This window comes from Pantherophis guttatus, chromosome 16 (genome assembly GCF_059756535.1).
Source record: "Pantherophis guttatus breed Tessera chromosome 16, ASM5975653v1, whole genome shotgun sequence".
Taxonomy (NCBI): Eukaryota; Metazoa; Chordata; class Lepidosauria; order Squamata; family Colubridae; genus Pantherophis; species Pantherophis guttatus.
In genome coordinates this window covers 19,982,244-20,003,110 of record NC_142078.1, presented here as the reverse complement: position 1 = coordinate 20,003,110, position 20,867 = coordinate 19,982,244, and the positions used below count along the sequence as shown (strand labels likewise).

General features: G+C 56.9%; 5 protein-coding genes across 7 annotated transcripts; all 5 read left to right on the top strand.

The window, feature by feature from the left end:
• Window positions 1-207: 207 nt before the first annotated feature.
• C8G (complement C8 gamma chain) lies at window positions 208-3,433 on the top strand. The gene is made up of 7 exons (XM_034436074.3): window positions 208-694; window positions 1,507-1,643; window positions 1,876-1,946; window positions 2,044-2,145; window positions 2,403-2,504; window positions 3,023-3,061; window positions 3,291-3,433. Exons 1-7 carry the CDS (start codon window positions 521-523, stop codon window positions 3,308-3,310), a joined length of 645 nt encoding a protein of 214 aa, XP_034291965.2. The 5' UTR covers window positions 208-520; the 3' UTR covers window positions 3,311-3,433.
• Window positions 3,434-4,787: 1,354 nt separating this feature from the next.
• On the top strand, window positions 4,788-7,658 carry LOC148111829 (lipocalin-like). 2 transcript variants are annotated; one of them, XR_015730115.1, is made up of 7 exons: window positions 4,788-5,163; window positions 5,658-5,797; window positions 5,958-6,034; window positions 6,678-6,791; window positions 6,900-7,001; window positions 7,108-7,188; window positions 7,460-7,658. XR_015730115.1 is itself a non-coding variant. In XM_087879575.1 (7 exons), exons 1-6 carry the CDS (start codon window positions 5,071-5,073, stop codon window positions 7,131-7,133), a joined length of 552 nt encoding a protein of 183 aa, XP_087735701.1. In that variant the 5' UTR covers window positions 5,003-5,070; the 3' UTR covers window positions 7,460-7,658. The 2 variants fall into 2 exon arrangements, 1 of the variants encoding a protein (XP_087735701.1); XM_087879575.1 differs by having other exon boundaries at window positions 5,003-5,163; window positions 7,108-7,133.
• Window positions 7,659-8,735: 1,077 nt separating this feature from the next.
• LOC117676549 (lipocalin-like) lies at window positions 8,736-11,602 on the top strand. 2 transcript variants are annotated; one of them, XR_009620646.2, is made up of 7 exons: window positions 8,736-9,111; window positions 9,606-9,745; window positions 9,906-9,982; window positions 10,626-10,739; window positions 10,848-10,949; window positions 11,056-11,136; window positions 11,404-11,602. XR_009620646.2 is itself a non-coding variant. In XM_060683898.2 (7 exons), exons 1-6 carry the CDS (start codon window positions 9,019-9,021, stop codon window positions 11,079-11,081), a joined length of 552 nt encoding a protein of 183 aa, XP_060539881.2. In that variant the 5' UTR covers window positions 8,951-9,018; the 3' UTR covers window positions 11,404-11,602. The 2 variants fall into 2 exon arrangements, 1 of the variants encoding a protein (XP_060539881.2); XM_060683898.2 differs by having other exon boundaries at window positions 8,951-9,111; window positions 11,056-11,081.
• A 760-nt stretch (window positions 11,603-12,362) lies between these two features.
• On the top strand, window positions 12,363-15,215 carry LOC117676630 (lipocalin-like). The gene is made up of 7 exons (XM_034436235.2): window positions 12,363-12,511; window positions 12,898-13,037; window positions 13,394-13,467; window positions 13,666-13,776; window positions 14,140-14,235; window positions 14,537-14,558; window positions 15,043-15,215. The coding sequence occupies exons 1-7, from the start codon at window positions 12,422-12,424 to the stop codon at window positions 15,047-15,049; spliced, it is 540 nt and encodes a 179-aa protein (XP_034292126.2). The 5' UTR covers window positions 12,363-12,421; the 3' UTR covers window positions 15,050-15,215.
• Window positions 15,216-16,072: 857 nt separating this feature from the next.
• LOC117676629 (extracellular fatty acid-binding protein-like) lies at window positions 16,073-19,911 on the top strand. Its single transcript, XM_034436234.3, has 6 exons — window positions 16,073-16,233; window positions 16,373-16,509; window positions 16,948-17,018; window positions 17,604-17,720; window positions 18,627-18,728; window positions 19,590-19,911. The coding sequence occupies exons 1-6, from the start codon at window positions 16,141-16,143 to the stop codon at window positions 19,610-19,612; spliced, it is 543 nt and encodes a 180-aa protein (XP_034292125.2). The 5' UTR covers window positions 16,073-16,140; the 3' UTR covers window positions 19,613-19,911.
• Window positions 19,912-20,867: the final 956 nt, after the last annotated feature.

The window sequence follows — 20,867 nt, the reverse complement described above, 5'->3', positions numbered from 1 at the left end:
ATTTCCTTTTGTGGTTGCGATTCCTACATTGACCACACGAGGGCACTGTTTTCTGTCCCTTAGCGTTAGCACATGAAGCCTTTTTAACTCGGGTTTTTAGCCTTTTTAACTCCCCCCCACCCATTTCAAGTTATTAATGACTGTTTATGAAGTCTTCACTCAGGTCCTCTCGTACACCTTAAACTGATAGGCATAGATATCAGCCCCAGTACTGTGCATTGTGAAATAGATAAGTACCTTATTGTTGTATGGTCTGAGCAGAGCTTTGCAAGGGTTTGCTGGCTGTCCAGGGCCTGGAAGGAGCTGAGCTGAAGCCCCGAGAGCTTCTGTAAAAAGCTGCCTTGCAAACTCCAGGACACATTGGGGACCCCAGCTTGCCCCTTTGTGAATGGAGCACTGTCTCCATTCTGGGGATGGTAGGATAGCAGCAGCGGCAACAGCAGCAGCTGGGACCTCCCCAGTGGCCTTTTCTGGGAAGCCTGATTAATGCCTAACTGGGAGCCCTCCCTCCCTCCCTCCTATGCCCAAGGGCACCCCAAACGCTGCTGGTCATTGCCATCCCGCCATGGCTCCCATTGCTCTCCTTCTCCTGGCTGGGCTTTTGCTGGCTTCACCCTCCTGGGCACGGAGGCCCAAACCCTCCAAGAACTCCATCGACAAGATCAGCGCCCAGGAACAGTTTGATCCCGCCCGGGTGAGCAGAGGGGAGGGTGGGGGAAGCTCGTTTGGGGAGTAACAAGCTCTGAGCTTCCTCTGCGGTCGCTCTGAGATGGCCAAGAGCCGTCAGGATCCGTCCTGCGTTGGGAGGCAGCTCTCCTCTCTTCTTGCTGCCAGAAAGCCTCTCTTTCCATCCCTGTGGCTGCATTTCGGAAGGGCCTGTCCTCCCACCCATCCCCACCCTTTCCAGGGATCTAGCAGCTACCCTGGGCTGCAAGCCCATAATCCTGATCCCCTCATAGTGCGGTGCTTGTTAGGCGGTTCCTTATCTGCTCTGTTTGCTCAGCTCCGCTCTCCCTGCCAAACTCTTGACAAAGGCGGCCACAGTGCGGAGGAGGAGGCTCCCCTGATAAGCGGAAGGCTCCCTCTTTCTCGGGGAGAAGGGCTGGCATAATGCGCATCTTCTCTTCCTCTCTGGCTTTTGTTATAAGGAAATCATAAATGAAAACGTGGCTCCCGTCCCATTTCCTTTACTCAGTTTCAAGCTTTTTTCTACCACGGTTCAGCTCAGAGGAGTCAATATACTATCTTGTTTCGGCAAATGAAAGAGTAAAGGATTTGTTTTAAAATGCTGATGGCATTTTAAAAATAGGATTCACTGAACCGGCTCTTAGGCTTAATTTTTGCAACTGTACCACATTTTAAGTGTGGTTTGGGGCTGTGGGGTATAACAGTTGCAGAAATACTGCAAGGAAACCCAGCCACACAGCCTCTAATCCACTGGGGGTCAACAGGGGGGGTGGGGGGGGGGGAAGGTTAGAGAAGATGGACAGCTCCCTCCTTTTCTAGTTTGCAGGGAAGTGGTTTCTGGTGGGGGTGGCCTCTGATTGCCTTTACCTGCGTGAAAATGGCTACCGGGTGGAAGCCACCAACGTGGTTGTGTCGACTGACAGGGACTCGCTGCTCTTTAAGACCTTCCGGCCTCTGTGAGTGTTTCGGGGATCCTGCACTCAGGATGGGGCATTGGGGGGGGGAAATCAGCCTAACTATGCCGCCAGGAGGGCCCTCGCTAGTTCACAGGCAGGGAGGGGAAACCGATTCAGACTTGCAGGAGTCTGTCTTCAGCTGTCCCAGCGTAGGTCGTTTTGGACGGATATCGTCCTTTTGTCTGTCTGTCCGTCCTGCCTCGGTGGGCTGACGCCACCTTCGTCTCTGCAGGGACGGGATTTGCTGGAACATCAAACAGAGGTATTTTGCCGACAAGACCCCTGGGCGGTTCCTCTTGAAAGGTGAGAGGCAGGAGAGACGAAGGCTTCCGCTCGCCTGCTGCCCTTTGGCCCTGGCAGGACAAGCTCCCCCTTGATCTCTCTGTGGTCCCCCCTCCAGGCCGCAGTGTCACAGTGGACGTGGTGGTGGGGGAGACGGACTATAGCAGCTACGCCATCCTGTACTTCCAGAAGAACCGCAAGATCTCAGCCAAACTTTACGGTGTGAATGAAAGCTGCAGCCTTAAGTTGGTGGGCTTTGGTCTGGGGACTGGGGAGGGGGGGACGGTTCCCGCTGCCTTGCAGCCTCCTCCCTTGCAGGCTGGGCAGATCCTGAAGAGGGGCCTGGAGTATCTCTGAAGGAGATGCGTGCTGGAGCCACCCTGTTCTGTAGGGAGATTGGCCAGCAAAGCTCTTCAGCTGCTTGAGGGAAGGAAAGGGCAACTCGGGCTCCCCTAATGCTGCTCCCTTTCACGAAAGGACGGACGGCACAGGTGACAAGTAGCGTCCTGAAGAAGTTCGAAGCTGCCATGACTGCCCTGGGAATCAGTGAAGACCTCATCTTCTATTACCCCGTCTACGGTGCGCAGCTCTTTGCTCTCGGACGGGGGGTGGGGGGGAAGGTTTGTGCTCCCTGTCAGTCAGGCAGATCCTGGGGGTCAGCAGAACCTTTCCCAGGGTGAAATCTAGCAGGTTCTGGAGAACCGGTAGCAGAAATTTTGAGCAGTTCCGAGAACCAGCAAATGCTCTGGCTGGCCCCAGAATGAGGTGGGAATAGAGACTACCCTTCCCCCAGGAGTGGGGAGGGAATGGGGATTTTGCAGTATCCTTCCCCTGCCACGCCCACCAAGTCACACCATGCCCACCAAGCCACGCCCACAGAACCGGTAGTAAAAAAATTTGGATTCCACCACTGCCCCTTCCCCTTATTCCCAAACGTCCACACTGGGCCAAGCAAAGGGGCTCTGCGGGGTCCGTCTGTCGTAGGCCTCCGAAAACCACCTCGTCCAAACAGTGCAGGGCCCGGGGTTGCACCGATGCTTTTGAACCCCCAGAACCATTAACCCGACTTTCTTTTCCCTCCCGGCTCTTTTCCGCAGGGTTTTGTAGCTCGGCCGACCAATTCCACATCCTTGACGGTGAGTTGCCGGCTTCAGCGCCTCCTTGGCCAAAGTCGCCAGACCCGGGAACTGTGCACCCCTGGCACCCGCGAGAGGCAGGCGGGCTTTGCTTCCTCTGCTGGCTGATAGGCAACGAGTACAAAGCCTTGACGGGGGGGGGGGTTGCTGATGGGGGTCTGCAGGAGGCTAAGCCTTTCAGGGGCAGATCCTCCGATCCCCTCCTGTATTTTCTCTTTCGGCTTTCCAGAAACGAAATACACAGGATAGCAGGAACCAGGAGCGATCCGACGCTCCAGCCGTGTCAAGGCAGCCCATGAGGACGCTCAAGAACAGAAGCCACCCAAGTTTTTCCTTGTATTTGGTCCCAGGAAAATAAAACAAGAAAACCCACTTTGATGTCGTTGATATTTGGGGGGAAAAAAAGGGGGGGATGTTAGCTAAAAATCAGGTTTGAGTTGCTTGCTGAAAGGTAGAACTGGGCCTGTAATGAGCCCCCACCCCCACCCCACCCCTCAACCCTCCCCTAGCATAAGAAGCCTTCTGGCCGCAGGGTAAGAGGGGCTGGGGGGGGGGGCTGGGCTGCAAGTGGTGGAACAAACTCTGGGCTCTTTTGCAAAAGAGGATGAGTGGCTGATGCCCCCCAAAGGTTTATCCCCCCCTCCCCAGGGAGTGCCAGGCTGGGTGCACCTGGGCATTGTTTTCTCGCAGAGTCCCTGCCCCCCACCCCCACCCCCAGTGCCACAGAGGCCCCGCACCCACTCAGCTGCCCTGCCTTCAGGGCTGGACTGTTCTCGGACTCTTCGGCTTTTGCTGAGAAAGCAGTTCTGGAAAGCGCTGGCTGCCCCCCCTCCACCCGCCCAGCCCGGCCTGTTCTCTTGGCGGCTGGCTTGTTTTGCTGTTCCAACTGCAGGAAGCCTCTGCACGTGCTGTTTACCCAGCCCCCCCCCCCCGGGCCATGCCCCTCTCGCCTGGCTCTGGCAAGGTACCCTCTGGCTCCAAAGGGGGCGGCAGCAGCCATGGTGCTCTTGCTGGCCGGCTCCTTCCCTGACCCCTTCTGGAAGGGCCGGGGCTGGGGAGGAGTCTGGCCAGACCCAGAGGCTTGTTCAGCCCCGGTCAGTAGGGTGGCTATTCCCCGTCTCCTTTCCCAAACACGGCCCCTGCTGATCTCCAGCCCCTTGCCCTCCCCACTCAGCTCAGCTGCCCCATCCTGCCCCTCATCCAGCCGAGCCTGAGAAGGGGCTCGACTCCGCGTCCAGTCCGGCAGCTGCCAGAATGCTCTTTGGCCCTCTTTCGGACTCAATTGGGCCTCTCCTCCGGGGACTCCAGACCATCCGCCCCCCCACTGCCAATGCATCAGCACCCCCCCCCCCACTGCAAGGGTCTTAGGCTTTCTTGGCCTGGGAAGTGCGGAATGGACGGTGCGGCTGGACCTTCAAACTGGCCCAGCACTGCTATTCCTCTTCTTCCTGCCAAGACACCAAGCAAAATGCCCCCCCCCCCACCCCAGAAGGAAGCGGCAAGGCGGGCTGGTCCTGAGGCTGAGGGGCAGCCGAGGTCTGGGCACCGTGGTCAGGCTGTCCTTCCGTTGGCTCCTTCCCTTCTCCTCTGTGCCGCGTTGAATGAGGCAGCCCTGCACTTTGTACAGCAGGGGTGAGAGCCAGAGAGGGAGGGGCCGTCCCACTGCACACAGCCCGGGTGATGGGAGGGGGGGCAGGCTCCTCCACTTTCCAGCGGGGGGGGGGATCTCTTTGGTGGGCCTGTGGGCTGATGCTCTCACAGCTGGACCCTGCAGAGCAGAGCAGAGCAGAGCAGGGGCCCCGTTGCCCGTTCTGTTTTCCTGCTTTCGGCTTGCGTAATGCTGCCGGGAGGGGGCAGGGGGGAAGCAGGGGCCGGCCTCCAGCACAGGTCGCCCCTTGACCTGCTGCTGGGCTGGCCAATATATAGCCGCCCGCCCTGGTTTCTGGCTGACCATCCCTGCGGAAGCCTTTGCAGAGACGCCGCACCAGGTAGAGCCCAGGAGCCTCGGCATGTGGGCACAGCTGTCTGCCGTGTTGGCCCTCCTTTGCCTGCTGCAGGTGCAGGCCGAGCTGCCCGTTCAGGCTGACTTCCAGCAAGAGCAGGTAACGGGAGAGCCACCCTGGCGCCCTGCGGCAAACCTCTCGGGCTCCTCAGCTGAGCCGCTGGGCGGAAAGGCTCAGGGTCCTTGGCTCTGTGTGTCGGGGGGTGTGGGGGTGTCCGAAGGATATGGAGGAAGAGCCCCCATCCATACTCCTTGCGAAGGGCTGCGCTGCGGGGGGGGGGGCGTTCAAGGGAGGGTGGGAATCAGAGGCTGCCACACATGGAAGCAACCTTTCCCACCCACCCTGAGTTTAAGAGCTCCCCCTTTTCTGCTGCTCCTGACTTTTTTGAACCTGGAAGGATCCCAGCTCCATTCGGTCCATCAGGATCTTTGGGGCCCGGCGTGGCCGATGGCACGAAGTGGCCCCAGCCAAACCTTCTCATTTCTGCTCTTTTACCAAATGCCCTCCTGGCTGGGTGGTCTGAACCAAAGAGGGGAGGGGGAGGTCAAGGGTGCCCTGTGGGGAGGCCTGACTCTTCTCCCCCCCTCCCCCAGTTCACAGGCAGCTGGTACAGCATCGGCCTGGCCTCCAACTCCCGCTGGTTCAAAGAGAAAAGGCAGGTCATCAAGATGTGCACCACGGTGGTCTCGCCCACGGAAGACGGGAACCTGGACATCGCCTCCACCTACCCCAAGTAAGGGGGCTCTTCTGGAGGGAGGGGGTTGTGGGGAGACTCGGGGCCCCTGTGCCAGAGCTGTGAGCTGCCCAGATCGGTTGGTGCCCCCAGAGCCAGCCCTGCTGCGGCAGCCTCCTTGCCTAACCTCTCCCTCCCTCCCTCCCTCCCTCCCTGACAGGCTTGACCAGTGCGAGACCAAGAGGACCCTTTTCCTCCGGACGGAGGAGCCTGGGCGCTTCACCTACACCAGCCCTTGTACGTGGGAGCCCCTGAAGACCCCCTGCTCTCTTTCTGCTCACCTCCGTCCAAAGGGGGCTGATCGAACATTCGGGTTTGCCAGCAGGAGGAAACTGGTTGGCAGCCCCTGCCCCTGTCCAGCTTCCAGCATTTCCTAGCCAGAGGGATTAGCCCCCTCTTTCCTGTCCTGTCCTGCCCCCAGCCCCCCCGGGGGGGGGGGAAGAAGGCTGGAGGAGCAGAAGGGCAACAAGGGAGCCCATAGGATCAGCCTTCTTGCCTACCGTGCCCCCCCAGCCTAGTCCCCCCTCCCCAGCCTCCTCTTCCTCATCCCTGCCCTCCCCTGCCGGAGGAAGGCAACCAAAGCCAACACTGCTTCCCCAACTCATTCAGGGCAGCGCCAGACGCATTGGGCACCCATTCCCATCAGCCCCAGCCAGCATGATGGGACTCGTGGGAAGGCTAGCCTGGAAGCCCCAGGGATAGGGAGGGAGGAGCTGAGACAGATTCCCGCCCTCCCCCCCCCCAGAGACAATGATGTGGCTGCCAAGAGGGTTGCAATGGAGGGAGACCCTCTGCCTGCCTATAAGGGGAGGGGTCCTCAACCCTTACTCCCTGTGGGCTCTGGCTAGGGGCCCCCTCCCCGTGTCTGCTCCTCTTTCAGGGTCAGGAAGTGCCCACAACATCCGGGTGCTGGAGACCAACTACGACGAGTACGCACTGCTGGGAGACACCATCACCAAGGGGGCCGACACCTTCACCATGGTCACCCTGTACGGTAGGTGCAGCCGGTGCCTCCCCAGCCCTTCTGCAGGCGGGCTCTGCCAGGGGAGGCCGCTGCGGGGGAGTGCCAGGGTCCCTCACCCGCTCTGCTTTCTGGTGCCAGGGAGGCAGAAGCAGCTGCGCCCGGAGCTCCTGGCGAAGTTCACCCAGACGGCCTTGAACCAGGGCCTTGCCCAGGAGGATATCCTCATCCTGCCCCGGACTGGTGAGGGCGTGTGGCGGGCAGGCGGGCCCGGGCTGGTGGTGGGTGCCAGCGGAGGGGCTGCCCCAAGGCCTCTTTTGACCCCTTTCCCTCTCTTCCTTCTGACCAGATCTCTGCATGGGAGAAAGTGTGTAGGTGAGTGGCTTTTGTTCTGGCTTTGGCTCGCCAGAAAGTATCCAAGAATGTAAAGGTTTGTGTCACTTTTTAACTTTTTTCTTTTTTTGTTATTTCACTTCTTATTTCCCCCTTACATTAGTTGGCATTTTAATGTTTCTTTTGAACATTTAATACATTTTATTTATTTATTTATTTATTTATTTATTTATTTATTTATTTATTTATTTATTTATTTATTTATTTATTTATTTATTTATTTATTTATTTATTTATTTATTTATTTATTTTTAAAAAACAGGCAATATCCAAAGAAATAACTTTCTCTTCCTCCCTTTTCTCTGCAGTTACTCGCCTGGCTTCTGGCTCCCTCTTCCAAGGGAGGTGGGGGGGGCCGAAGACCCCTTTCTCCCCATAGCGCTGGAACTCTCCCTGTGGCCGCCTTTCCCCACCAGCCCAGCACCCTGCCTGCCTCTCGCCTGATAGCAGCCTTTCTCCTGCCCCGGAAATATTAATAACAGCAATAATAAAAGAAAATGTAACACAGTCCGGTGTCGCTTCTGCTGCCTTTTGGTGGGAAGGTGGGAAGTGGGATGGGGGGGGTGTCTTGTCTTTTGGGCCTGAGGGAGGTTTTAATGTCTGAGATTCTTCTTGGACCATTTTAAAAAGTTCTCTAAAAATGGAAAAATACAACTTTTCTGTCGCCAGTCCTTTCTCTCACTGCTGCTTCTCTCAAAGGATGAGATCCTAGCCAGCCTTTCTGGGCAGCTGGACAAAGCTCCCCCCTGCTCACTCCCCTTTCAGGTCCAACCCCTTTGTTTGCACACACAAACACAACACACACACAACAACAACACACACAGAGACACACACGGTGTCCCTGCTTTCTTTAGCTCTTGGTGCTCTTGCTGGCCGGCTCCTTCCCTGACCCCTTCTGGAAGGGCCGGGGCTGGGGAGGAGTCTGGCCAGACCCAGAGGCTTGTTCAGCCCCGGTCAGTAGGGTGGCTATTCCCCGTCTCCTTTCCCAAACACGGCCCCTGCTGATCTCCAGCCCCTTGCCCTCCCCACTCAGCTCAGCTGCCCCATCCTGCCCCTCATCCAGCCGAGCCTGAGAAGGGGCTCGACTCCGCGTCCAGTCCGGCAGCTGCCAGAATGCTCTTTGGCCCTCTTTCGGACTCAATTGGGCCTCTCCTCCGGGGACTCCAGACCATCCGCCCCCCCACTGCCAATGCATCAGCACCCCCCCCCCCACTGCAAGGGTCTTAGGCTTTCTTGGCCTGGGAAGTGCGGAATGGACGGTGCGGCTGGACCTTCAAACTGGCCCAGCACTGCTATTCCTCTTCTTCCTGCCAAGACACCAAGCAAAATGCCCCCCCCCCACCCCAGAAGGAAGCGGCAAGGCGGGCTGGTCCTGAGGCTGAGGGGCAGCCGAGGTCTGGGCACCGTGGTCAGGCTGTCCTTCCGTTGGCTCCTTCCCTTCTCCTCTGTGCCGCGTTGAATGAGGCAGCCCTGCACTTTGTACAGCAGGGGTGAGAGCCAGAGAGGGAGGGGCCGTCCCACTGCACACAGCCCGGGTGATGGGAGGGGGGGCAGGCTCCTCCACTTTCCAGCGGGGGGGGGGATCTCTTTGGTGGGCCTGTGGGCTGATGCTCTCACAGCTGGACCCTGCAGAGCAGAGCAGAGCAGAGCAGGGGCCCCGTTGCCCGTTCTGTTTTCCTGCTTTCGGCTTGCGTAATGCTGCCGGGAGGGGGCAGGGGGGAAGCAGGGGCCGGCCTCCAGCACAGGTCGCCCCTTGACCTGCTGCTGGGCTGGCCAATATATAGCCGCCCGCCCTGGTTTCTGGCTGACCATCCCTGCGGAAGCCTTTGCAGAGACGCCGCACCAGGTAGAGCCCAGGAGCCTCGGCATGTGGGCACAGCTGTCTGCCGTGTTGGCCCTCCTTTGCCTGCTGCAGGTGCAGGCCGAGCTGCCCGTTCAGGCTGACTTCCAGCAAGAGCAGGTAACGGGAGAGCCACCCTGGCGCCCTGCGGCAAACCTCTCGGGCTCCTCAGCTGAGCCGCTGGGCGGAAAGGCTCAGGGTCCTTGGCTCTGTGTGTCGGGGGGTGTGGGGGTGTCCGAAGGATATGGAGGAAGAGCCCCCATCCATACTCCTTGCGAAGGGCTGCGCTGCGGGGGGGGGGGCGTTCAAGGGAGGGTGGGAATCAGAGGCTGCCACACATGGAAGCAACCTTTCCCACCCACCCTGAGTTTAAGAGCTCCCCCTTTTCTGCTGCTCCTGACTTTTTTGAACCTGGAAGGATCCCAGCTCCATTCGGTCCATCAGGATCTTTGGGGCCCGGCGTGGCCGATGGCACGAAGTGGCCCCAGCCAAACCTTCTCATTTCTGCTCTTTTACCAAATGCCCTCCTGGCTGGGTGGTCTGAACCAAAGAGGGGAGGGGGAGGTCAAGGGTGCCCTGTGGGGAGGCCTGACTCTTCTCCCCCCCTCCCCCAGTTCACAGGCAGCTGGTACAGCATCGGCCTGGCCTCCAACTCCCGCTGGTTCAAAGAGAAAAGGCAGGTCATCAAGATGTGCACCACGGTGGTCTCGCCCACGGAAGACGGGAACCTGGACATCGCCTCCACCTACCCCAAGTAAGGGGGCTCTTCTGGAGGGAGGGGGTTGTGGGGAGACTCGGGGCCCCTGTGCCAGAGCTGTGAGCTGCCCAGATCGGTTGGTGCCCCCAGAGCCAGCCCTGCTGCGGCAGCCTCCTTGCCTAACCTCTCCCTCCCTCCCTCCCTCCCTCCCTGACAGGCTTGACCAGTGCGAGACCAAGAGGACCCTTTTCCTCCGGACGGAGGAGCCTGGGCGCTTCACCTACACCAGCCCTTGTACGTGGGAGCCCCTGAAGACCCCCTGCTCTCTTTCTGCTCACCTCCGTCCAAAGGGGGCTGATCGAACATTCGGGTTTGCCAGCAGGAGGAAACTGGTTGGCAGCCCCTGCCCCTGTCCAGCTTCCAGCATTTCCTAGCCAGAGGGATTAGCCCCCTCTTTCCTGTCCTGTCCTGCCCCCAGCCCCCCCGGGGGGGGGGGAAGAAGGCTGGAGGAGCAGAAGGGCAACAAGGGAGCCCATAGGATCAGCCTTCTTGCCTACCGTGCCCCCCCAGCCTAGTCCCCCCTCCCCAGCCTCCTCTTCCTCATCCCTGCCCTCCCCTGCCGGAGGAAGGCAACCAAAGCCAACACTGCTTCCCCAACTCATTCAGGGCAGCGCCAGACGCATTGGGCACCCATTCCCATCAGCCCCAGCCAGCATGATGGGACTCGTGGGAAGGCTAGCCTGGAAGCCCCAGGGATAGGGAGGGAGGAGCTGAGACAGATTCCCGCCCTCCCCCCCCCCAGAGACAATGATGTGGCTGCCAAGAGGGTTGCAATGGAGGGAGACCCTCTGCCTGCCTATAAGGGGAGGGGTCCTCAACCCTTACTCCCTGTGGGCTCTGGCTAGGGGCCCCCTCCCCGTGTCTGCTCCTCTTTCAGGGTCAGGAAGTGCCCACAACATCCGGGTGCTGGAGACCAACTACGACGAGTACGCACTGCTGGGAGACACCATCACCAAGGGGGCCGACACCTTCACCATGGTCACCCTGTACGGTAGGTGCAGCCGGTGCCTCCCCAGCCCTTCTGCAGGCGGGCTCTGCCAGGGGAGGCCGCTGCGGGGGAGTGCCAGGGTCCCTCACCCGCTCTGCTTTCTGGTGCCAGGGAGGCAGAAGCAGCTGCGCCCGGAGCTCCTGGCGAAGTTCACCCAGACGGCCTTGAACCAGGGCCTTGCCCAGGAGGATATCCTCATCCTGCCCCGGACTGGTGAGGGCGTGTGGCGGGCAGGCGGGCCCGGGCTGGTGGTGGGTGCCAGCGGAGGGGCTGCCCCAAGGCCTCTTTTGACCCCTTTCCCTCTCTTCCTTCTGACCAGATCTCTGCATGGGAGAAAGTGTGTAGGTGAGTGGCTTTTGTTCTGGCTTTGGCTCGCCAGAAAGTATCCAAGAATGTAAAGGTTTGTGTCACTTTTTAACTTTTTTCTTTTTTTGTTATTTCACTTCTTATTTCCCCCTTACATTAGTTGGCATTTTAATGTTTCTTTTGAACATTTAATACATTTTATTTATTTATTTATTTATTTATTTATTTATTTATTTATTTATTTATTTATTTATTTATTTATTTATTTATTTATTTATTTATTTATTTATTTATTTATTTATTTTTAAAAAACAGGCAATATCCAAAGAAATAACTTTCTCTTCCTCCCTTTTCTCTGCAGTTACTCGCCTGGCTTCTGGCTCCCTCTTCCAAGGGAGGTGGGGGGGGCCGAAGACCCCTTTCTCCCCATAGCGCTGGAACTCTCCCTGTGGCCGCCTTTCCCCACCAGCCCAGCACCCTGCCTGCCTCTCGCCTGATAGCAGCCTTTCTCCTGCCCCGGAAATATTAATAACAGCAATAATAAAAGAAAATGTAACACAGTCCGGTGTCGCTTCTGCTGCCTTTTGGTGGGAAGGTGGGAAGTGGGATGGGGGGGGTGTCTTGTCTTTTGGGCCTGAGGGAGGTTTTAATGTCTGAGATTCTTCTTGGACCATTTTAAAAAGTTCTCTAAAAATGGAAAAATACAACTTTTCTGTCGCCAGTCCTTTCTCTCACTGCTGCTTCTCTCAAAGGATGAGATCCTAGCCAGCCTTTCTGGGCAGCTGGACAAAGCTCCCCCCTGCTCACTCCCCTTTCAGGTCCAACCCCTTTGTTTGCACACACAAACACAACACACACACAACAACAACACACACAGAGACACACACGGTGTCCCTGCTTTCTTTAGCCTTTTGCCTAGCAAAGAATTCTGCAGCACTTTTGCTTGATCTTTCCAAGCGGGAGGTGGGGATTTTTGGGGCCAGAGTGGGTTTTTTCCTCGGTGTGTGTGTGTGTGTGTGTGTGTGAGAGAGAGAGAGAGAGAGAGAGAGAGTTGCACCATTGTTTTTCCTTGAGGCCTGGCATTGAAGGAAGCCCCTCTCCAGTCTTGGGGATTTAGAGGGGATTTAGATAAAAGGGAGGTTGGGTTGCAGGCTGTGCTTCCTCCTCCTCCTCCTCCTCCTCCTCCCTGGGGTGGCTCAACTGCAGCATCTCTTATCCCTTAATGCCATGTTACCGGACACCAGTTGCCCAAAGCCTTGCATAAGCCCCGCTTCCTGTCAAGTGCCAGGGAGAGGTATAAATGTGGGTGCCCCAGAGGGCCGGCCACCCCTTCTGCCCTCCTGCTGGCACGTGAGGAGCACCAAGGCAGACCCACCAGCATGGAGGCCGCCCTGCTCAGCCTCGCAGCGTTCTGCATGTTTGGCGTCCAGGCCGATGTGGAAGTGGATCCAAACTTCGACCTTAAAAGGGTACCGGACGGTTGCAGGGAAGGGGGGCTTGGGGGATGTCCGAGCCACTTCCAGGACTCCGGATGTGGGCGAGAGCTTGCAAGCCCATCTCCTAAACTGCAGCCCATCTGGCTGTGGACCTCCTGCGCAAACGTTCTGTGGTCCTCAGCCAAACTGCCTCTCCATATTCAAGCGCAGTCTACCTCAGCAACATAAACGTCAGGGCTTCCTGAGGTTTTACAGTTTCCCTGTGGTCCGTCTCGTCTCTGCCCTTTCTCTCTCGGGCAGAAGCAGCAACCCTTCCCGGGGTGTGTGTGCAAAATGCAAAGGCCCCACTGCCTCAGGAGGGGGAGGGCTGGGCAGGAGGGGACAGGCCTGCCGGTTTAACCACGGGGGGCCCTTTGCAGTTTGCAGGGAAGTGGCACGTCCCGGCTCTCGCCTCCACTGACCCCATGCTCCAGAGCCTGAAGGACATCATCACGACACCGGCAGCCCGGATTGTCCCCTTACCCAATGGCAACCTGGAGATAGAAACTTATTACCTTTTGTAAATAGCTTTTGTGGTTTGGCTCCTACTTGATCCTGCCCCCCCCAATTTTCCCCTGACAGACGGGGGTGGGGGTGGGGGTGTCACAACAACACAGGTTCACCCAGCCCTGATTTAAGCCTCCTGCTCCCTTCGGGGTTCAGGGCGGTGCCCCAGGACTAAATCTCTGGGAGCAACTGGAATCCTCCCCCCCCTCTCTCTCTCTCTCACACACACACACACACACACACACACACACAGATGGGAGTGGGGGGGGTGGGGGGTGAATGACAGCCACCCAAAGCAAGCCCAGAAATGGCGTCTCTTTTGCCAGCCCAAACTCTCCCCCCACGCTGCTTCTTTTTGCTGCTTTCAAGGGGAGAAGATTGCGAAGGGATGAAAGGCACCTATATGAAGACGGAGCAGCCGGGACACTTCACCGCAAGTGACGGTAGGGAGGGAGACCCCCGAGTGGGACCCCCAGCCACCGGGGCTTTCTTTTTGTTAGAGAAGATGAGTGTGATTCCGAGCACGTGCAGAGTGCCCCATTTGCTTTTCCAGAGATTGTGGGTGGGTGGGGAGAAGGGCCCAGAGGGAGCCTCCAAGGAGGGGCTACTGATTGCCCCCCCCGCTGCTTCCCCCTCTGCAGAGAAGGGCAAGAAGGACCTGCGGGTGCTGGCCAGCGATGCCAACTTCGCCATCGTCTACGTCCAGTGGGAGATGAAGGGGATGCCCCCCAGCAGGAGTCTCCAGCTTTACAGTGGGTGATCTCCTGCTTCTTGAACCCAGGGTCGGGGGGGCACCTAGGCAGGGCCATAAACCAAAACAGCTGTGGATGATGGGGGTGGGGGTGGCTGCCCATGTCAACCTGGGCTCTTTTCTCTCTCCGAAGGCTTGCCTGTCCATCAGCCTTGCTCCCTTCTGCAGGACCGTTGAGCAAGCCTTGAACTCAGATCTCCAACATTGCTTCCCGGTCCCCAGATTGGGGGGATCTGCGCGGGGGTTCCTCTCAGCGGCTCCTCCTCCAGCAGGGAGTTTGGGGATCACTCCTCAGAGCCTCCCACGTCCAGTGCCCGTGGGAATAGCTCTAACCCTCCTCCCCGTGTTCCCTTTTCCCTTGCAGGCAAAGACCTAAAGGGAAGTGAGAACCTGGACAGATTCAAGGCCTATTGCCAGAAGATGGGGCTCATGGGCGATCTGGTGGTCCCACCCTTGTCTGGTGAGCGGAGGGCCCCTTTTCATGCATTTGCTTCAGAGACCCTTTGGTGGGTGTCGAGCCCATAGGACACCTGGGAACCCCAGAGAAGGCGGAAGAGGGCAGCTGGGGAGTGGGAGCAGCAGGGAATTGCAGCTAAGGGAATGGTGAGCCCCACAGGGGGGCAGGGAAGCCCTTGCAGGGAACCCCCAGGCCCCCAACACTCTCCCCCCGGCTGAGAAGGAGCTGCTGCCCTCCTGCCTTTGAGTGGCCCCTAAATCCTGCCCAGCCTTTGAGACTGACCATGTCTTTCTCTGCATTGCAGATAAATGTTTCAAGCAAATTAGGTGAGTGCAATTGCCTTGCAAAGGGTTGAAATGGGGCACGGGGGGGGGTACGTGTGTGTGTGTGTGTGTATGTGTGCCAGGGGTGGGTTCCACTTACCTTTACTACCTGTTTGCAGCGGGACCGCACGTGCGCACACTTCTATGCATGCACAGATCACCCATGATGACGTCATGGTGGGTGGGTGGAGCCTCCTGTCAGTTTTATTACCGGTTCTATAGAACCGGACCGGACCGGGAGCAACCCACCACTGATGTGTGCCTTCCAGCTATTATGTGCAGGAGAAGAGGTGCCTCTAAGCGGCCACTGGCGAGTGAGGGGTGTGTGTGGGTGCCGTAAAATTTCCCTGGTCCAGTATCTTGTTCTAAAGAGAGGGGCCGGTTTGGTAAAGGTTGTGTGGATGACTCTGGAGAGAAACGTTGGTGGAAGAAGAGGGGTTTTGGGGAACAGGCTCCAATCCCCTCTTCCTGCTGCTTTATTTTTCAGCGGCTGAAGAGAACCGGCCTCTCCCTGTGCAGCCAAAGACCCTCCTGTTCCTGACGCTTCAGCCCGGAAGCCATAACTGCTGGTCTCCCACCTCTTACCCCCCCACCCTCCTTCCTCATTCGCCTTGCCCACTTTCCTTCCTCCTTCCCTGGAAATAAAGAGATTACAATTTCCCCTCTTTTTTAGCCATGTTTTTTGTGGGGCTCCTGCAAGGCCTTCCCACTGCCTGAGGCTGCAGGAAACCGAATGTGCTGGGAAAATGCAGAAGCCAGCTTGAATGAAATCGATCTCCAAGCCTCCTAACCTAAATCACAATGCTGCACCTTTTAATCCACTCAGAGAGCTGAATTTTCCCGAGAGGGACACAAAGTTAAAGTTAAAAGAATAGGAAAGAGGGTAAACCTCCTGTGATGTTGTCTTCTTGTGATCCGGCAGTCATATGAATCACATATTTACACACACGTCTCCACATATAACATTTCAAATACAAGCTTTTGTTTTTACAACGCACAGGTCCTTTAAAGCATCCGGATCTTCCGAGAAGGAATGTCTGAATGAGAACCAAGTCCCAGCCCTAAACCTGCTCCTAAACCTGGTTAAAGAGGTTTATGGTTTAAATGCTGCCTGCTCAAAGGTCCCCCTTCTCTGAAGTTTGTGGTGCTGCTCTGTGGCTGTCATTATTGTCATTTCAGTTGTGCCCGAGCTGGAGGGCATTCGGGGTCTTTCCTTTGCTTTGGGCGCCTCAAGGAAACGGAGGGACAAGCGGGGCCCAGAGAGCAGTGGGCAGGCTTGGTATCAGCTGTCCTTGGCCAACCTCCATCCTGAAGTGGGGGTGGGGGGTGGAGGGAGAAGGCAGGCCAGCTTTCTGGCTGGAGGCCACCCAAAAGCCTGCAGGCTCTTTGGCCAGGCAAAGCAATGGCCCTTTGTGCGGGCTAAGATAATCGCCCTTTGTGCTGGCAGCAATGCCCTCCAGCAGTTCAGAGAGGATGTCGCCGGCCGTCGGGAGTTGAAGTGACGTCTGAGCGCTATAAAAGCTCTTGGGGAACCAGCTTCTCCAGGGGTCTCCTTGGCTGAGCAGGGACCAAGCACCTGGGCAGGATGAGACCGCTTTGGCTGTCTGTCATGGGGCTCGCCTTCCTCTGCCTTCCCGCTGCCGCCTCTGATGAGGCCAACCAATGCAGTCCTGGGCAGGTAACCGAGCCGGGCTGCCTCTCCCTGCAAAAGAGCCCCCGATAAACTGGGCAGGAGGGTCCAGATGGGCTGCCCTGGTCCAACTTCCCTGGCACGCCCACCAGGGAACCTGGGTTGGCTAACCAAGCGTTGTCCCCAGATTCTAGGGCACTGGTACATCCATGGCATAGGCTCCAACTGTGAATGGATGGTGCAGTTTATGGCTAAGGAGATGATGAGCTGCAACATAACCAGCCAGGAGGAGGGAAGCTTCACCGTCTCTACCAACTTCATGACGTGAGTGCCCGCTGTGCTGGGCCAGGCCTGGGCCCGTAATCCCCCTGCCCTCTGCCCCCTGGCTGAGGGTGGGAGGGTGGGCACTTGTGCCTTGGAGAGTGGTGGGGATGCTGGGTTTCAGGGCTGGGGGGCTGGGATGTCCTCACCAGCCTTGCCAGGGGCTTAAGCCTTGCCAGCCCATTCTGGAATGCCTGCCGTGGCCCCAGGAGATCTCAGTGGGGATCAAGGGGAAATTTTTTTTCCTGTGAGGATTAGCAGGAGAAGCAGAGGCCCTCCCCAGTTGTAGGATGGGGGGGGGGGTTTGCTGAGTGAGAGTCTGCTGATGCCAGCATCTTCCCCCCCCCCCCGCCTGAAGCTTTTTCTGGCCAAGGGAGGAGCTGAGCCACGGGGCTGATTCTGCAGCTGCCTCAGGGCTCCTCCCGTCGCTTGTTTCTGCAGGGAATATGGGTCCATGGACGTGGAGATGACCTACACGAAACAGAAGGACGGGGTATATTTGCACAAAAGCGGTTGGTATGAGTCGGAGGGGCTCCTCTCTAGCCAGAGGGCATCTAGCCCGGTCAGTTTTTCTGGGGAGAGGCGGGTCTCATGGGGAGATCCGTGGGGGTGTCCCCAAGTGGGTCCTGCAGCAGGGGCCAGGACCCCCAGCCCAGCTCCCCTTAGAGCTCCACAAATCAGGGAGGAGCTGGAAAAACAGCCTGGCCCGTCCTGGGATCCTTAGCTCCAAACGTCTGAGGAGCAGCAGGTTGACCGAAGCCATTAACCCACATCCCCACCTTCTGACCCAGGAGGTGATCTAAGGCCCCCGAGGAACTCCCTTCCACTGGAAACGTCTGGGCTACCTCTACCCCGGGAGAGAAGTTAACCTTCCAAGCTGCCAAAATTAAACCTTTTTTTATACTTAACTGATTTCATGTTGATGCACGGTTTACATGTGTGGCTCCTGTGTTAAATGGAGGTTAATAACAGAATGAAATATCAGTTTGCCTTTTGAGAATGTACTTAGAAGGACAGGATGAATCTGGTTTAAGCTTTTTGCAACGGCCTGGCCCCACCGGTAACTTGGGGTGGCCTCCTTCTGCTTTTTCTGCCAGAATGGGGGGACAAAATCATAGACAAGAGGAAGACGGATTGCAAGACCTACGCCATCACCAGTGTCAGAGACCTGAAGGACAATGAGGGCGTATTCTGCATATTTGTGTCACTCTACGGTGAGTATCCAGAGCCCCCTTGCGCCAAGGGGGGGGGAAGCAGAATGGCCCAAGAGGGATTCCTTCATTGGCACATCCCTCTCCTGACCAGCGGCGATTCTGGATTGCAAAGGAGGCTGTCCCTCTGTGAGGCCCCTTGCCCAGAAGGAAAAGGACGGAAGAGGGAAGACCCACACCTGGGCCTCCTTCACCTCTCCCTTTCGAGTAGCCGGGTGGCCCGCCTGGGCAGTCGAAGAGTTTGAGATCAATGCAACCAATGCGTGACCCTCTGGGGAGGAGCGGTCAATGGGGAGACATGGGTGGCCATGGGGTCAGCCAGGGGTGAAATCCAGCAGGTTCTGACAGGTTCTGGAGAACCGGTAGCGGAAATTTTAAGTAGTTTGGAGAACTGGCAAATACCACCTCTGGCTGGCCCTAGAGTGGGGAGGGAATGGGGATTTCGCAGTATCCTTCCCCTGCCATGCCCACCAAGCCACGCCCTCAGAATCGTTAGTAAAAAAAAATTGGATTTCACCACTGGGGTCAGCCACATCAGCTGCATTGCCTGGAGTGCCACAAGAGTGTCACGGTTTCTGGTTTTGTGTTTCTGGTCCCACCTGCTGCAAGAAATCAACAACCATCCTGTGGGGCGACTTCTCTTTCCAGCCCAACCCAGACCCAGCTGCTCCCTGCGCTCAGGAGCCCCCCTGGGTTATAACGGGGCCCACGCCGATCAGGTGTCACTCTGCCACCACTAAGATCAGGGTGGATTCCATCTTCAGGGCTTTCGTTCGGATGGAAAAGGTCTTCCTGCCCATTGGTGTCCACCCTATGTGAAGGGCATTCTCCCCACAGAAATCTGTGGGGAGGGGGAGGAGACCCAAGAAGCCCGTTCAGCTCAGGTCTGCCTCTTCTTCCTTTCTGCAGCCAGGGAGATGTCCGTGTCCGATTCCGTGAAGCAGTCCTTCATAGACTTCGCTACGGAAATGCATATAGACAGAGAGCAGATATTCCTCTTGGCCAGGAAAGGTAAGATGCCAAGAGGGGCCTCGGTCAAAGAGAGAGGAACCAAGAAAGAAGCCACAGGGGGAAAGCTTGTCCAGATCACAATCACCCACCCAGCAAGGAGAGACTGGTGTGTTTGGCCAGGGTCTTTTACGTCCTTCCTTGCTCGGATGCTCCCTGAATTCACTTGCTCCTCTACCAGGCCGTTTTGCACAAAAAGGCACACACATACACGCATAGAAGGACACACATCTAAAACTTTGGCAGTGAGCCTGCAAAAAACGGAGAAGAGGAATGAGGGAATGGAATTGGGCAGCCATCCTTGTCGGATGGAAAAATCGGATCCCACCTGGGCTGATAACTGAGGGGCTGCCAGCATCCTGCAAATGGAGGCTCTCAGGAGGGGCTCAAAGGGGAAGGAAAGGGAAGCATCTGGAGGAGGGAGATGGGGGGGGGGGAACAGCAAAAGGCAGGCCAGAGCCCTGATGGTGTTTCCAGCTGGAGCACCCACAAATGCTCGACATCCGTGCAGCGAAGCCCCTCCTGGCTCTTGATTGGATCCAGAGGTAGCCAGACCATCCCCCGCCCCGTTTTTCAGACCTCTCTTCGTAATGGCTGCCCAAATTCATGGATGGTGGGGGGCTGAATTCATATAAATCGCATCATGTTTGGTGCAGTCACTTCCACAGAGAAGGAGGGGGTTTATTTTCAAGATCCCTCGGTATAAACAAAACCCAGCTCTAACTTAGGAACAACCCCCCCTCCATGCCTGGGGTGGGGGGGAAAGCTTTGCTGCTCCCCCACTTCTCTCTTTGCATCTTGTGAGTCGGTTGCTGGGAATTAGAAGCGGCCGATAACTGAACTGTCCTGACTTTGTGTCTGCAGATGCCACTCCAAAATCCGCCTAGCCAAGTCTGATGGAGAAGACCTTAATGCCAGAGGGACCGTTTCTAGGGTGAGCCCCCCTGGCTGGGGACGCCACTGAGATCTGGATCCCTTTGTCAGTGTGTGGCAATACAGATGGGGGCTGGGACACCCAGAAGGCCCCTCCAGAGGGATTCCCTTTTGGCTCCTGTGCTGCTTTCCCTGGAACAACCAGAGCAGAAGCATCGGAAACTCCACCGCGGCAGCCACTCTGTGCAATTTTGTCTTCACTAAAACATAAACATCCTTGATGCTCTCCTAATAAATAGATTCAGCAAATGCACCTCTTTTGTGGTATGTTTGTGTGTATGTGTGCGTGCTGTTATGTCCCGTGTCTCACCTCTGGGGGAATCCCCCAAGGGAGCCCAAGAAACAATGGATGGGGGGAGCTTGTGAAAGAGAGAAGCAACCTAGAACGAAGGAGAAACTTCCTGACAGTGAGAACAATTAACCAGTGGAACAACTGGCCTCCAGAGGTTGTGGCTGCTCCAATACCGGAGGTTTTTAAGACAGCCAATTGACTGGAATAGTATAAGGTCTCCTGCCTTGTGCAGGGGGATGGACTAGAAGACCTCCAAGGTCCCTTCCAATCTGATATTCTATGCTCCTTACTTTCCCCTTGAGGACAATTTAGGCCCAGGTGGAAAACCAGTTCATTAAAACGAGACAAGTGGGAGGACTGCCTCCCTCTGCCCCGCAGGACTGCTCCCTCCAGTCTCCACAAGTGGGGCAGAGCTGAAAGGAAAACTGAAGGGAGTGGAATTTTCCATTTCTGACCGCTCAGCGGGTCAGAAAGAAGCGCCAACATCAACATCTCCGATCACGAGCCCAGCTTCGCCCGCTGACAAGAGCAGTGAACATTGGGCATGCGGTCCACTGCGCTCACACTCAGGTGCCAACTCACACAGGGTGACCTTTTGCGTGGCACAGACACGAACCAAGAAGAGAGTCGGAAGATGATAATCATTTTAGTTGAGCAGGATCGTTGCCAGCACAAACAGCTCTTCTGACGGGTGCGGGAAGCTCGGGGGCTGCCAAAGACTATCCTGCAGGGTGCATTTCAGCTGCCAGTCTCAAATCTGTCGTGCGCCCATTTGCTGCGGTGCCTCCTGGGGAAGCCCAAAGGGTTCTTCTGAAGTCTTCAATTCATCTCTCTGGCCTTGCTAATGGGGACTCTCTTCCAGCCAGAAAAACACAGAATTGTGGGGAAAAATGACTGGTCCACCCGTTGCTCAAAAC